Source organism: Ixodes scapularis, unplaced genomic scaffold (genome assembly GCF_016920785.2).
Source record: "Ixodes scapularis isolate PalLabHiFi unplaced genomic scaffold, ASM1692078v2 PGA_scaffold6__148_contigs__length_123643588, whole genome shotgun sequence".
NCBI classification, from domain to species: domain Eukaryota; kingdom Metazoa; phylum Arthropoda; class Arachnida; order Ixodida; family Ixodidae; genus Ixodes; species Ixodes scapularis.
The window spans coordinates 106715236-106727949 of NW_024609881.1; the positions used below are offsets into that span (position 1 = coordinate 106715236).

At 47.9% G+C, this 12714-nt stretch overlaps 1 protein-coding gene across 1 annotated transcript in view; it reads right to left on the reverse strand.

Moving 5' to 3' along the window:
- Window positions 1–7114: 7114 nt before the first annotated feature.
- Window positions 7115–12714, reverse strand: part of LOC115326514 (Golgi-associated plant pathogenesis-related protein 1-like) — a 33092-nt gene continuing 27492 nt past the window's right edge. The window contains exon 5 of the mRNA XM_029987423.2: window positions 7115–7591. Coding sequence (XP_029843283.2) covers window positions 7356–7591 — 236 coding nt within the window. The 3' untranslated portion in view covers window positions 7115–7355. The remainder of the gene's footprint in view (window positions 7592–12714) is intronic.

Below are 12714 nucleotides of genomic sequence, written 5' to 3' on the forward strand. Positions count from 1 at the left end.
GACTTCCATACACCGGCGCCTGGATTCTGACTCTGAAGGAAACTTCCATGACGTCACACCACGCGAGGGAATGTCGAGTCGTCTGACCAATGGCAGCGCGGTCCCTTAATCCCAGTATTCTTTATATAAAGGCCCGCCTCTCCTCCCCCCCCCCTTCCATCTTCATTCACAATGCTTAGTAGTAGTAGTAAAGGCCCGTCCACCGCACACTCAATGTACCCTCTTATTTTCACGCTACCATGTAAATAAACGGCTCCAAGGAGAGACGCCCTGGATCTGGAAAGTTCTCTCATTTTGACGAGGCCGGCGCGAGGTTCAAGCGGAACACCATCCCCTAGCCTACCCCCGAGTTACTACAAAAGCCATTCTGTGGGAAGGTCAGGATTACAGAAGGTCGTGCTTCACAGCCGCACACTTAACACACACTACACACACAAATAAAGCACACCATACACACCGCGTTCAACTCAAAACTTCATTTTGTATTTAGTCTTTGTATTCTTTCCGGCAGTGAAGTCCTAGATGACCAGAGTTTGCATTTGCAGTGTTGTCGTTGTGTTTGCGGAGTTGATCGGGCAGTTTGATACTTTAGACATATGTTACGGATAAACAAAACAGGACGCGGGATGGCCAAAAAAACGCGTTTTTCGTTTAAGGCTCGTCAAATTATGAGGCGCTGGAGAAATGCAGCCCTCTGCGTTAAGTCCTTTTTTCGAACTCTTTTGCTCGCCTTCCACCCATTGAAAAGCATGCGGGAAGGGCCTTAGAACGGACCTGGTATCGCTGCGCCGCAGTGTTCTTCCGCATCAAAAAGTTCGTCTGCTTTCCTCGCCGTCACCATGGCAACGAACGCCGAATGAATAGAAGGCTGCGTGAGTGTTCTTCCTGTGTATGCGTGAAATTACTTTTAAGTGTGTCTGATCTTGTGCGCTGTGAAGCAGTATCATGAATAGAAGCACGCACGATACCGCCGCGTGAAGCCAGCAACCGCTGACGCCATTTTACGAACGCCGTCTGCTAGCCAAAGCCAAACGCGGTGTGTCAGATCAACCGCCTCCGCCGGTGCACCGTTGGCAAAGACGACGAAGCTATGACACGCCGACGGCGATCGAGCAAGCAACAACACCGCGGGACGACTGCAACGGAGGCATTTATTCGGATCAAAGGCCGGCTTCGGCGGTGCGCCGCCAGCAAAGACGACGAAACTGAGCCACGCCGACGGCGAGTGGGCGAGCAACAGCACCGCGGGACGACTGCAACTGCGGCATTTATTGGGATCAAAGGCGCGAAATAAGCAAGAACAATTTTTATTTGAATCATAACACGCGATATCCAAGTTGGGGACCACATACCTTTGCTGGGTCTTTCCTGTGAACTTTTTACAGAGACACGGGGTGCCGCATTCAAAACACAGCTCCGTTTGCAAAATATGGGGGCCCTGAAAAGGGCCGTTTAGACTGCTACCAGAACCTATAACTGACGTAACGAGCACTTGACGAGCGGTTGGCGCATAAGTCGTCTTTATGCACGCAGGCGGGCGACGGGCTCAGCGCAGCGGATCACTCGAAGTCACCGGGGCCGTCAGAATCCTCGTCCTCCGCACAATAGGGAAGCTCCCTGTCTGCGTCGGGGCTGTAGATTTCGGCGGCCGCGGCGACGAACGACTGGAATCTATCAGTGTTTTTGCGCGCCTTTTCTCTCCTCCAAAACATGAACTTTGCAAGGTGACCAGTGAAATAGTGGCTCTCGCGCCGTCCAAGTGGAAGAGGATTTTTGACGTGGGCCCAGGTGCCCTCCATTGTATTGGTGTGCGCACACCACTGTTCGGGTCGACAAAGTGCAGCTTGTGGTTAACGGTGATGTGCGTGAAGCGAGCGTCATCTGCAAGCTTGCGATAGCCCGCCCAACAATCAGTGATTATTCTTGTTCCAGGGTGGACCCACCTGGCTCTTAGCCCTAGCAGGGTTTTAGCGTCACGGGTCTCCACGGGAACAAGAAAGCAGCACCCGCTGCCACGCTCCACACCGCCGAAAACCCACTGGCCAGGCCTTAAATACCCGCGATGGTACTTTCGCCGCCCGAACATACTGTAACGAAGAAAATAATAGACTCCTCTTTTCTCCGTTGATTAAAGATGCTGATATTAACAAATACAACTTTTTATTTAAGTGACAGGATATAAAATCTTTACAACAGATATGGCCAATTCGTCATTAAATGTTGGGGGGAACAATCCTAACCTCTGGAAACCTTCCCTGCCGTCCTCTCTGACCACACACACCCTCAGCGGGGGCCCCGACCACAGCCAAACTCGACAAACACAGTTCCACACAAAGGCGGGAGAGCCGAACTCCTCCACAGCCGTAAGGGGGACCAAGTTTGCGAGCTAGCGGGCGGACGGCTCCACAGCCGAAGGGGGGTCGGACGTGCAGGTTGGCTTTCCAGAGACAGGGAGATGTCCAAGGCTTGGTATCCAGGAGCCAAATCCTTTACAGCCCCTCGGTGGCCGCTTATATTGAGTTCAGCAGCATTCTGGGCTCCTCAGGTCCACCAATCACAAAGTTTGGGAAGGACCAATCAAGAGGGGTTTTGTTAGCACCAATCAAAGGCTCGGAGCCTAAAGCAAATACGAACGTTCCAAAAAACATGCGCATACACGAGACAGAACACATTCCTAACAAAGCTGACAAGAGCAGCCATAAACAACAGAAAGTACATTCGCTCGTAGACAGAGAAATTACACATGCACATCGCAAAACCACCTCCAAAGTAGAGATCCCAAAAGCAAACATACACAGGACAAAAATTTCCAACGCGGGGTTCTGTAAACTATAAGTGTAGCGTTACAGCGTTCCCGTTCTCCCCCATTTGGGGTCCCCCGACCCCGGCAGAGGCCATTAGCCGTGCCGTAAAGACGAGTGAACCCCCGAAGAACGCCAAAAACAAAGTAAAGCTGTAGACTAAGAACTCGCGCGAGCAAAACTTCGCGACAATACTCTCGTCTAGTTCTACAGTCACGCCTTCGCCGCCAATCATCTCTGAATGGCACAATCACAGCAACCTTTGGCGAGGTAGCTCCTGTGATCCTGTGATATTTGTGCTTTGTACTAATCAACCATTTTACGATATAACTTTTAGCGCACAAGTTCTCATTTTTTTAGTTTCGTGTGGGCATTGGAACGTTTGAAAATCTATGCGAAAGGTATGCGTTTCGTGTATGGCCTAGGGTTAGTTGTTTTAGCCTTGGGTCAGTGAACACCAATAGCAACGTTTAGCGAGGAAGCTCCCGCGACCTTTGTGCTAATCGACGATTTTACAAATTCGCAGTTGTCCAGTTTTCAGGATTTTGATAAAACCTGTTTTTATCAGTAGCTTGCATTCGATCTCAGTACTTTTCCTAAGTGAAAAGCTGGCTTTTCTTTATGTGACGTGCACGCGAACAATTATAAAGCATTCTAGCCAATTATTTAGAAAAAAGTTAATTACTAACGTTCATAAAACAGCTCTTTTTTGACCTTGCCCATCAGTATCGATAGCCCACAGGGACCTCTATGTGTATGATCAGACTTACCTTAGATGGTTGTCTAATCCACGATTCTATCATTTAGAATCTTTAAAAAAATGCAGCCCCTCTCTTTAAAAGTTAAGAGATAGCACTCTACATATCAACGATCATTAAATGCAATGAAACTGGGAAATAGAAGATTAACTGCAAATTTTTTCTCTTCCGCACCATTTGTTGCAGCCATAATTTTTTTTTTATCAGGAGTGCTTCGTATCAGTCGGTCAATCATTTATTTGTTCTAACTCTCTGGTCAATATGACTTGTATTTGTGTTTGTCTCTTGCCCGACCAAGCAACTGTGTTGCAAAATGTTGACAACGACTCCTTTCTGTCTCTTCAATAGACTTCTTTCAAAAGTGTGTGCTGCCTATACTTCGTTTCACCATAACTTGGCAACGAGCAACCGCCACAGCCCCCTCGAGCCAGTCAGAGAGACGGAGTGAAGGCATGTGACAAATCTCTGGAGAACCTCCTTCTCCAGAGATTTGTCACATGCCTTCACTCCGTCTCTCTGACTGGCTCGAGGGGGCTGTGGCGGTTGCTCGTTGCCAAGTTATGGTGAAACGAAGTATAGGCAGCACACACTTTTGAAAGAAGTCTATTGAAGAGACAGAAAGGAGTCGTTGTCAACATTTTGCAACACAGTTGCTTGGTCGGGCAAGAGACAAACACAAATACAAGTCATATTGACCAGAGAGTTAGAACAAATAAATGATTGACCGACTGATACGAAGCACTCCTGATAAAAAAAAAATCTCTCTAATGATGTTCTGTCACGTGCCACTCTCCAACGTGCATATTGTCTCAGTGGGACTGTAGCCTTCGACGTTTGCCAAACTGTGATAACACAAAGTACAGTAGTTATTACGCTAATTACCCAAGGATTTGATACTTCGGGCATTTTTTCGACAATAATGTTCTGTCAGCCATCACTGTGAACTCGACTCAGCGCCAATTGAACTCCAGTGCTGCATTTCCGTTCGACGTGATCTGGAGCCGATTCGTGTGCTTTACGCTTAAAAGAATTGGTGACAGTCGAGTGAAGGGCTAAGGTTAAAGTACCCAGCACCTCCACCAGAACATACGATGGCGCTGAACTTTCCAGAATAGTGAAGATTGATAAAAGAAAGGACTGGACCATGCATCCGGGGCAATACTACAAAACTGTCAAAAGAGAGTTTATCCTGACCAGTAAAGAAGCTGAATTGCTTTAATAGAATTCTGTCTGAATAATTCCTCCCTCTGGGTGTTTTGACGACTGCCGCAGAAGAACGGAACTGAAATTGATATGGGACCATTTTTTTTTGTAATGAGCCGCTGCAGACTGTCGCCGCAAAGGAGCGTGAACGTGTGGGAGGAGTAGGCAACACGCGCTCCGGTGTTATACGCGCCATAAAATGTCCATACTGCTTGCAATTTATGTAATGAGTGTTGATAAAACCATTGTGCCGACGAAACATGCGGCATACCGGGGGATTTAATACCAACTGGAACAACAGTGCTCCGTGAAAGTGCGCATCTACACCAGAACAATTTTGGAAGTAGCAGAGCATTATCTAGCACGGCACGGCAACTACCAGCTTCAAGGCAGCCCTTCGGTGCGCCGCACAACCAAAGTGAGCCTTCGGACATTTAAACGAAGCATCTAAAGCATGGCACATGGCCAATCACGACTAGCGCAATTTCCGTGGCTAAGCTGTTTATAAAATACATTGCACATACTTTACTGGAGACCTCAAAAATTCTGATGGTCAACGAGAGCACAAAAACGTTATGTCCGGTACTAACGATATCCGAATCAATCCGAGGTCCGAGCAACGCAGGGCCGATTGTCTCCCTCGTGCCAATATACAAATCGATAGCCAGCGAAATGCGCATCGTTGCTCTATATTCCACGTTATACCTACATGAGAGACCACGCTGAACTCTGAGCTCGCTTTCGACCGGCTTCATATGACGGCTCCCGCATCTGAAATTAACTCGCTTTGACCAACGACAACAAACCGCGTGTCCGAGAAGCTCCAGCCAATGCTCCGGCGCAGCTGGGGCCGGCCACTCCCTGGGCGCTGCCGTATTCTCTGTGACGTCACATATTTGGTTTGGTCACGTGAGGTGTGGTCACATTTGCGTACAAAGGCAGCTGCCTGAGGTGTCGCTAACGTGTGGGGAAAGGAACCCCCGGCACACTAAGCCCCTCTATCTTGCTCTTTAATTAACACGCCTAAAGAGTAAAGAATAATAATTAAGAAAAAGCTCGATCGGGTGTAGCCTTGTGACTTCCGGCCATGAGCTTACGTGCTGGTGTTCCGCTTTCGCTTTCGAGCAGTTGAGTATTTTTGTTTTATTAAAATACGCTTGGACTCTGCAGCAAATCACCGATTCGGTAGTCTCCTGACTTCATAATAAATCGCCCGGCAAAATGTCTTTTTTTTTTTTTGATTGGAAAAGGGGGGGGGGGGGGGTGAAGGGGACGTTAAGGAGTGTAAGTGTTCCGTTAAGAAAGCTTTTGAAGAATGGAGTGAATGGAAGAATGGAGAACTTTAAGGGTAATTCAGTAGAGTGAAGTAAATACATTTTTTTTCGCTGCACTTAAATATAGGCTTACCGGCCGCCTCAGTGTGTAGCAGTTTACGTTTCGCCGAGAGGCTTAGATTTTTTTTTTTTTTTTTTGCACAGCCGTTGTTTTTTGTACAATGGCTTATTTCCTCCGACGTGTAGTGTTCGTTGACTCAAGCTACACGCTCCCTGCACAGCGTAATATAGCTTTCCGTCTCACCGAGGTGAAGTACGTGTTTATTACTTGCTCAAAATGTTCCATTCAGTGATTTATTTTTCATGCAATTCCCCAGAATGTTTCGACCTGCTTAGCATATATGATAATGAACCTTAATTTACCTACGCATTGGTATTAGCGTCATGTAGGTATTCGGTTTACTGTGACTTTCTGGAGTTGCACGCTTTGGGTGTTACATTTTAGAGCGCAGCTTTTAAGCGGCTGTTTCCGTGTGTCGGGGTGTCAGCGTCGGCGTAACCGCGCTAAATTTAGCGGGAAAAGTGACGTCAGTGGCCTCAGTACCAATTCTATTTTCCGCTAAATTTAGCGGGGCCTCCATATCAATTCAATTTCTGCTAAATTTGTCCGGGAAATGAATTGGTGTTGAGGTCGCGTGACGTCAATTTTCCCGCTAAATCTAGCGGAGAAACTGAATTTGTTCGTAGGTGACGTGACACCAAGTCATGTGACGTCGTTTTCCATGCTAAATTCAGTGCGGCAACTGAAGTGGTGTTGAGGTCTCGTGGCGTCAATTGTTCAGCTAAATTTAGCGGGGAAACTGTAAGAGGAGGAGGGGAGGGTACGGAAGAGAAAAAGAGGATGAGGAGGAGGTGAAGAAGGAGCATACCCTTCCCTCCATACCCCCCCCCTCCTCCTCAAGAGCTGCGCTCTAATTTCGCGTTACAGAGATTTGTAAACGCCTTTCATCTTTCATTACAAGGATAAAAAGATGTAGGTGAGGTCCCAATCACTTATCATAATTATGGTTTCCACTATATAAATAGGCTTATTCAAGTAGAGTGCTCTGGGTATTGATAAGCGTATGTTGGGTGTTGGTCAGAGTTTTCTTTGGTTTTCCCTCAACGCACTCGAAATAAAAAAAAAATACAACCGTTAATGCAGATGTTCCCGGAAGGATAGATACAGTGTAAATAAGAGAGTACACAATCAAAGCATGGCTCGATGCCTTTATTGCACTACATGAATGGTTGGTATTTTGTGGATTGTGTAGCAGAAATTAGTACATTTTTCGAAAAACGTTCGCCCTAAATTCCCCTTGCATATTTCCTTGCTTCCAGTAGTTACAAACGACGAACAGGCCTTTTATTTCGAGATCGTGAGCCCATCCGCACCCTACGTATTGAGTTTCGTTCCAAACAATTTGCGTAAAATGAGCCGTACGGTAATCATAGTGGGGTTTACTGTAGTCGTACATACTGATTTCATCGTACCAGTACGTGACCACGTCCTTCGCTGAAAATAAAAAGAAACAAGACCATATAACTTCCATAAATATTTGGCGTCCGCGCAACTGCAGATAGTTCCTGCATCGAAGAACCTCGATTCTTTAAAAAAAAAAATAATAATAAAGCAGGGCGTCGATTACAAATTTTAACCCGATCCTAGCTATCCTTCAATCGGTTAATTAATCGATTCATTGTTTTCTTTTCGTACCGGTAAAAATAGGTAAAAAATTCAAAATAAATGTTTGCCTCTGCCGAATACGTAATAAATGGCGCCGTACAATTTCAAATTTTGAATCAACCTTAATGGTTGAGTGAATTGGTGCATGGATTGAGAGCCAGTGAGAGGTCACCGACACTTAAATTAGCACTTCAGCCGCAGACGCAATAACATGTGTTGATGTTCCCCGGCACTAGCGAATTCCTTTGATTGTTCGAAATAGTAGCTGCTGGGCTAAACAAACACTCGGGTGGTGTTCAAGTGGCCGTGACAAGTACAACTTTCTCCACTTGCTGAAGTTAGAAATCTCACCCCTCGAGTTTACTTTAAATCTAATCTTCTCCTAAAGTTTGCTTTTTTACAGGGGCACTTGTCCATATCTGCGTGGTTTAAGCGCTGGATTTGTACATTTTATTTCTTGGTCAAACGTTAGCAGATTACCAGTTTAAGAAAATTAGTAGCGATTAAATGATTAACCAATTTTATTGGTGAACTCTATTAAACCATCAGTTGATATGTCGGTAGGTTAGTCGATCAACTGCCAAGCCCTTAAAAATTCAAATAGAAAAGGGTGTTGGGTGTATTTCAAACTTTTAGATACATTCGTATTCAGTAACTGAGTTATTCTCTCATTTTCTCAGAGATTCTTTGAAACGCAAGATGAGCCAGTAGGAAACTAGGGCCTCGGACCGTTGAGTTGACAATTGCTGCAATGTCATCGGTAGCGTGGCGTTTCGGTCTGGTCCGTCTGGCGACAACTAGAATAGGTTCTGTCTCTTGAACGCTCTGAGAAACGCACGCATCCAAATAACCCATTTCAAAAGTGCACGCCACCGTGCAGCTGCAGTGTCAGTTATCCGATTGTGCCATTGTTTGTTCTCAGACTCTAATCATTTATGGGCACGAGGATTCCGTCAGCGTTCGGCGAGGACTGGGGTCCAGTTGCACTCTTCGTGACGAAAGCAATGGCGACCGCCAGGTTTGTTTGATAGGGTTTGGCAAAGCATCTTTTTTAAACATTAAACATCTAAACATAAACATTCGCGACGAGAGCAGGGAAACACCACCGACATCACAGCTTGTGCGCTCGGATTTTTACCCCATCATGCCAAAACTTGTGTGACATTACGCTTCAGATTCCTTTTGGAACCACATCTGATGCCATTTGATGTCATAGCGTGAATGGGATTGCAAGCCCTTATTAAATCGATCATACCGGGCGTTTCATCGAAGACCTTCAAAAATGCCTCAAATATGGTGGTTGAGAAAACATGAAACACTTTTTCGGAAAGAAAGCTGCCAGCCACGAAAGACACCGGCGATTGCAAAAGAATTGATAAAAACCACTAGGGGGATTATCTGTGAATGGAATAGTATTTATCGTGCCCACACGGGCAGGTGTTCGGTCTTGACGAGCAAGAACTGGAGCACACATAGTTTATTTCTCAGCGGTTCCACGCTAAATTTAGCAGGGAACTTAAATTAGTGTATAGGTCACGACGTTTTTTTGTTTTTTTTTGCTGAATTTAGTGGGGACCCTGAATTGGTGCGTAGGTTATGACGTCAGTTTTTCTGCTTAATTTAGATGGGAAACTGTTTCCGAGGCCAGGAAACAGGATACCCTCATAGCTGAAGATTTTGATTTGTAGCTTAATAATTTTATGGCATTTGAAACACAGGATCATCAAAATAATTACTTAAAACATAGAAACTACCTGTTTTTATTACTTTCTTACTATACCCATTTTTTTCTGCTCATTACTTTCTTGTTATAATGATATACTTGTTTTCACCAACTAAAAGATGGTAAAAACAAACATATGGTTATAGTAAGAAACTTAATGACCGTTGTAGAAAACCCCTTAATCAATCCATTTTAGGACGATTTTAGCACATCCCCACACGGGGAGTGCGGAGGTGTGCTAAAGTTGCCCCTCGCCAACAAGCTCAAGGCTGGCGATGCGAGCACCACGAATAGGATTATTTTCCTCCTTTTCAGGCGACGCGTTCCAGGCAGCATAGAGAACGGTCGACTTCTCCGGGCTCCGAAAACCTCGGAGGAGAACGTGCTTCTCGTATAAACACCGCCCTGCTCCGTCGGCTCGCCGCTGCACGTCCGCCGAGAGATCGGCTCGCTCGAGTCTTGTAACACCCGGAGAGGCCGCTTCGGCGGTCTTCCAACAAGCCCCAAATATGGAGGTGTCTGTAGAAGGCACGGAAATCACCCCCGAGGAATTAGAGGCTGGCGGATGGTTCCCCAAACAAACCCGCCGCCAACAAGCCAAGTAGAAGCGTCTCGAAGCCTCCGCCACGAGGCCCTCGGGAACGCGGCCTCACAATGGCACAGCGAAGGCCACGTCGCAGCGCATGAAGAGACCTCCACCCCCGCCCCTGCCAAAGGGTGACCATATAATCGTCGTCCGCCCGCGCGGAGGTTTCAACACCACAAGCTGGTCCGATTCCAGATTCTGGACGGAGCCCGCAGCAGCATCCGCGCTGACCTACCACCAGCCCGTGAGTTGCTCCGAAAATACCCGGAGCAAAACATGTTCGTCATCTGCACGCCGAATTCCGAACGAGCCGAGGCCTACAGCAAAATGCAGGCCATAAACATCGCGGGTAAGACATACCCGGCCACCGCCTACACCACCACGCCTGAAAATACCTGCAAGGGAATCATTCATGACATCCCGGAAGAAGACACCCCGGAAAACATTTGGGAAAGCCTTCAATACAACACCAACCCCCCCATTCTGCAATTCCGGCGACTCGGGAAAAGCGAACCCCTGCTTCTCCTCTACGAGGGCCAGCGCGTTCCGCACTGGGTGGACTACCGAGGAGCGACTCTCCGCTGCCTCCCCTACAAGAAGAGGGTGGAGGTATGTAAAATTTCCGCCCGCGTTGGGCACAGAAAGGACATTAGCCCCACGCCCAACGACAAAAAATGCTTCACCAGCGGCACCAACGTCTTCGACAACGCCAACCACGAGTGCACACCCCATTGCGCCATCTGTGGCGGAGGGTACGAATCGGGGTCTAAGAGGTGCCGCCAAAGATTCCTCCCGGCCCGAAAACCGCGGGCCCCCCTCCTCTCGACCCTGGATCTCACGGACGAAGCTACCTTCCCCGCCATGAACCCTTCGACGAGCGGCAACCGCCCCACCGGACTCGGGGATCGATCAGCAGGCGCCCGCGGGGAGCTCCACAGCTCCCGCTCCCACTCCAGATCCCGATCACGTTCTCGTTCCCGAGGAAGAGGCCGGAGCTCCAGCAGGGGTCCTGGTGTAACCAGGAAATTATCAACCTCAGCTACCTCCAAGGTGAGCTGGGCATCAGTTGCTAAGTCCACTGCCCCTACACAATCCAAACAATATCAGTTGCTTTAAGCTGACAACGAGCAATTAAGAAGGGAACTAGCATGTTTCAGTACTAAAATAGCCCAGCTGGAGAATCCCAAACAGGCGCGACCCTCACCACAACCCCCAATAACTCCTCCCACAAACACTCAACCGTGTTCTCAGCCGCAGTCCAAACCCCCCATCCCCCCTAAACTTGCCGCCGTCACCGCAGTAGAACCCATGGAAGTTCAGCGCACCGCTACAAAGTGCAAGGCAGACGAACCCCTCAGCCAACCACCCCCGTAGAGTACGTAACCAAACAAGACCTCGAAAACCTCGAGACCAGGATGACGACTCTGGTCACCAACAAAATTGAACAAATGAGCCACAGCATCATGGAGGTCGTCCACTCCCTACAACTGGAAGTGGCCGCCGTCACGCAAACGCACCAACAAATGCTCCTCCAGCTTCAGCAGCTCAATAACCGCGTGTCCATGGTCGAGTCCCCCCCCCCCCCCCCCCCTCCCCCCCCTCATAACGCAACACCTTCAACTTCCTACGCCCCTGCCGCAATCACCACAATCCACATCTCCCTCCAGGACCCCCCGTTCCACCTCGAGGGATCCGAACCCCAACCTTACCCCCAGTCCCCTAGCGCCGCCCAAACTACAGATCCCCAGCAGCCGCAGAACCGGCCTCCCTCCTCCCCAGCCCAATCATGGATAGGGACGAGATATGGCAGCGGAACTGCAGAAGCTACCGGAAGAAACGCGGAAACCTCTAACAGTTCTTTCTAACCCGATCAGTGCCCCCGATAGTCATCTGCCTTCAAGAGGCCAGGACTCTCCCCAAGCTGGCCGGTTACAAAACATACCATTCCCCCTCCGACACACAACTCCTCGCACTCATACTCGTCCACCACAATAGCACAGCCATACTGCACGATTCGGTAGATGACAATATACCACATACACTAATCGAGCTCATCCCTTGCAACGCAAAAAAATAACAGTACATTCATTCTAGACGTGTACAGTCCACCAACGGACTGGAGAGCACATCACAGGCTGTACGCCTGCTGCATCATTGGCAACTTTATCGTGCCCCCGCACTTCTCACCTCACGTGCTTCTAGTCGTCCTCCAATTGACTGATTCAAGGGTTTTAATGACACTCAGCAAGTTTATAATCGGAACCATGTTTATTTTCACTAACTCGTAATTAGTTAATATAACTAACATGTTTCGCTAAGTATATTCAGTTCCATGTTAAACAATGCATGACAAACTCCTCTCGCAAAGCTTGTCCCTAATTCCACTTGAGCAGAACGAATGCTGGAAAGGACGCGAGTGGACTCTACTCCTCCTTTTGCCTCCTCTTCAGCGTTCGCTCTGCTAAAGTGGACAAAGTGAACGGCTCATGCGGCAGGAGCTTGTCCTGGTTTTCTAAACCTGCAACAGGTATGTTTCTTGCAACAACTGACGTCCACAACGGGTGGCAGTGTGTTCCCGAAAAGACCTTATATATATTGCGTCAGCATTAGAGCCTCGTATTCGCGAAAAGCCGCCGATGTCAG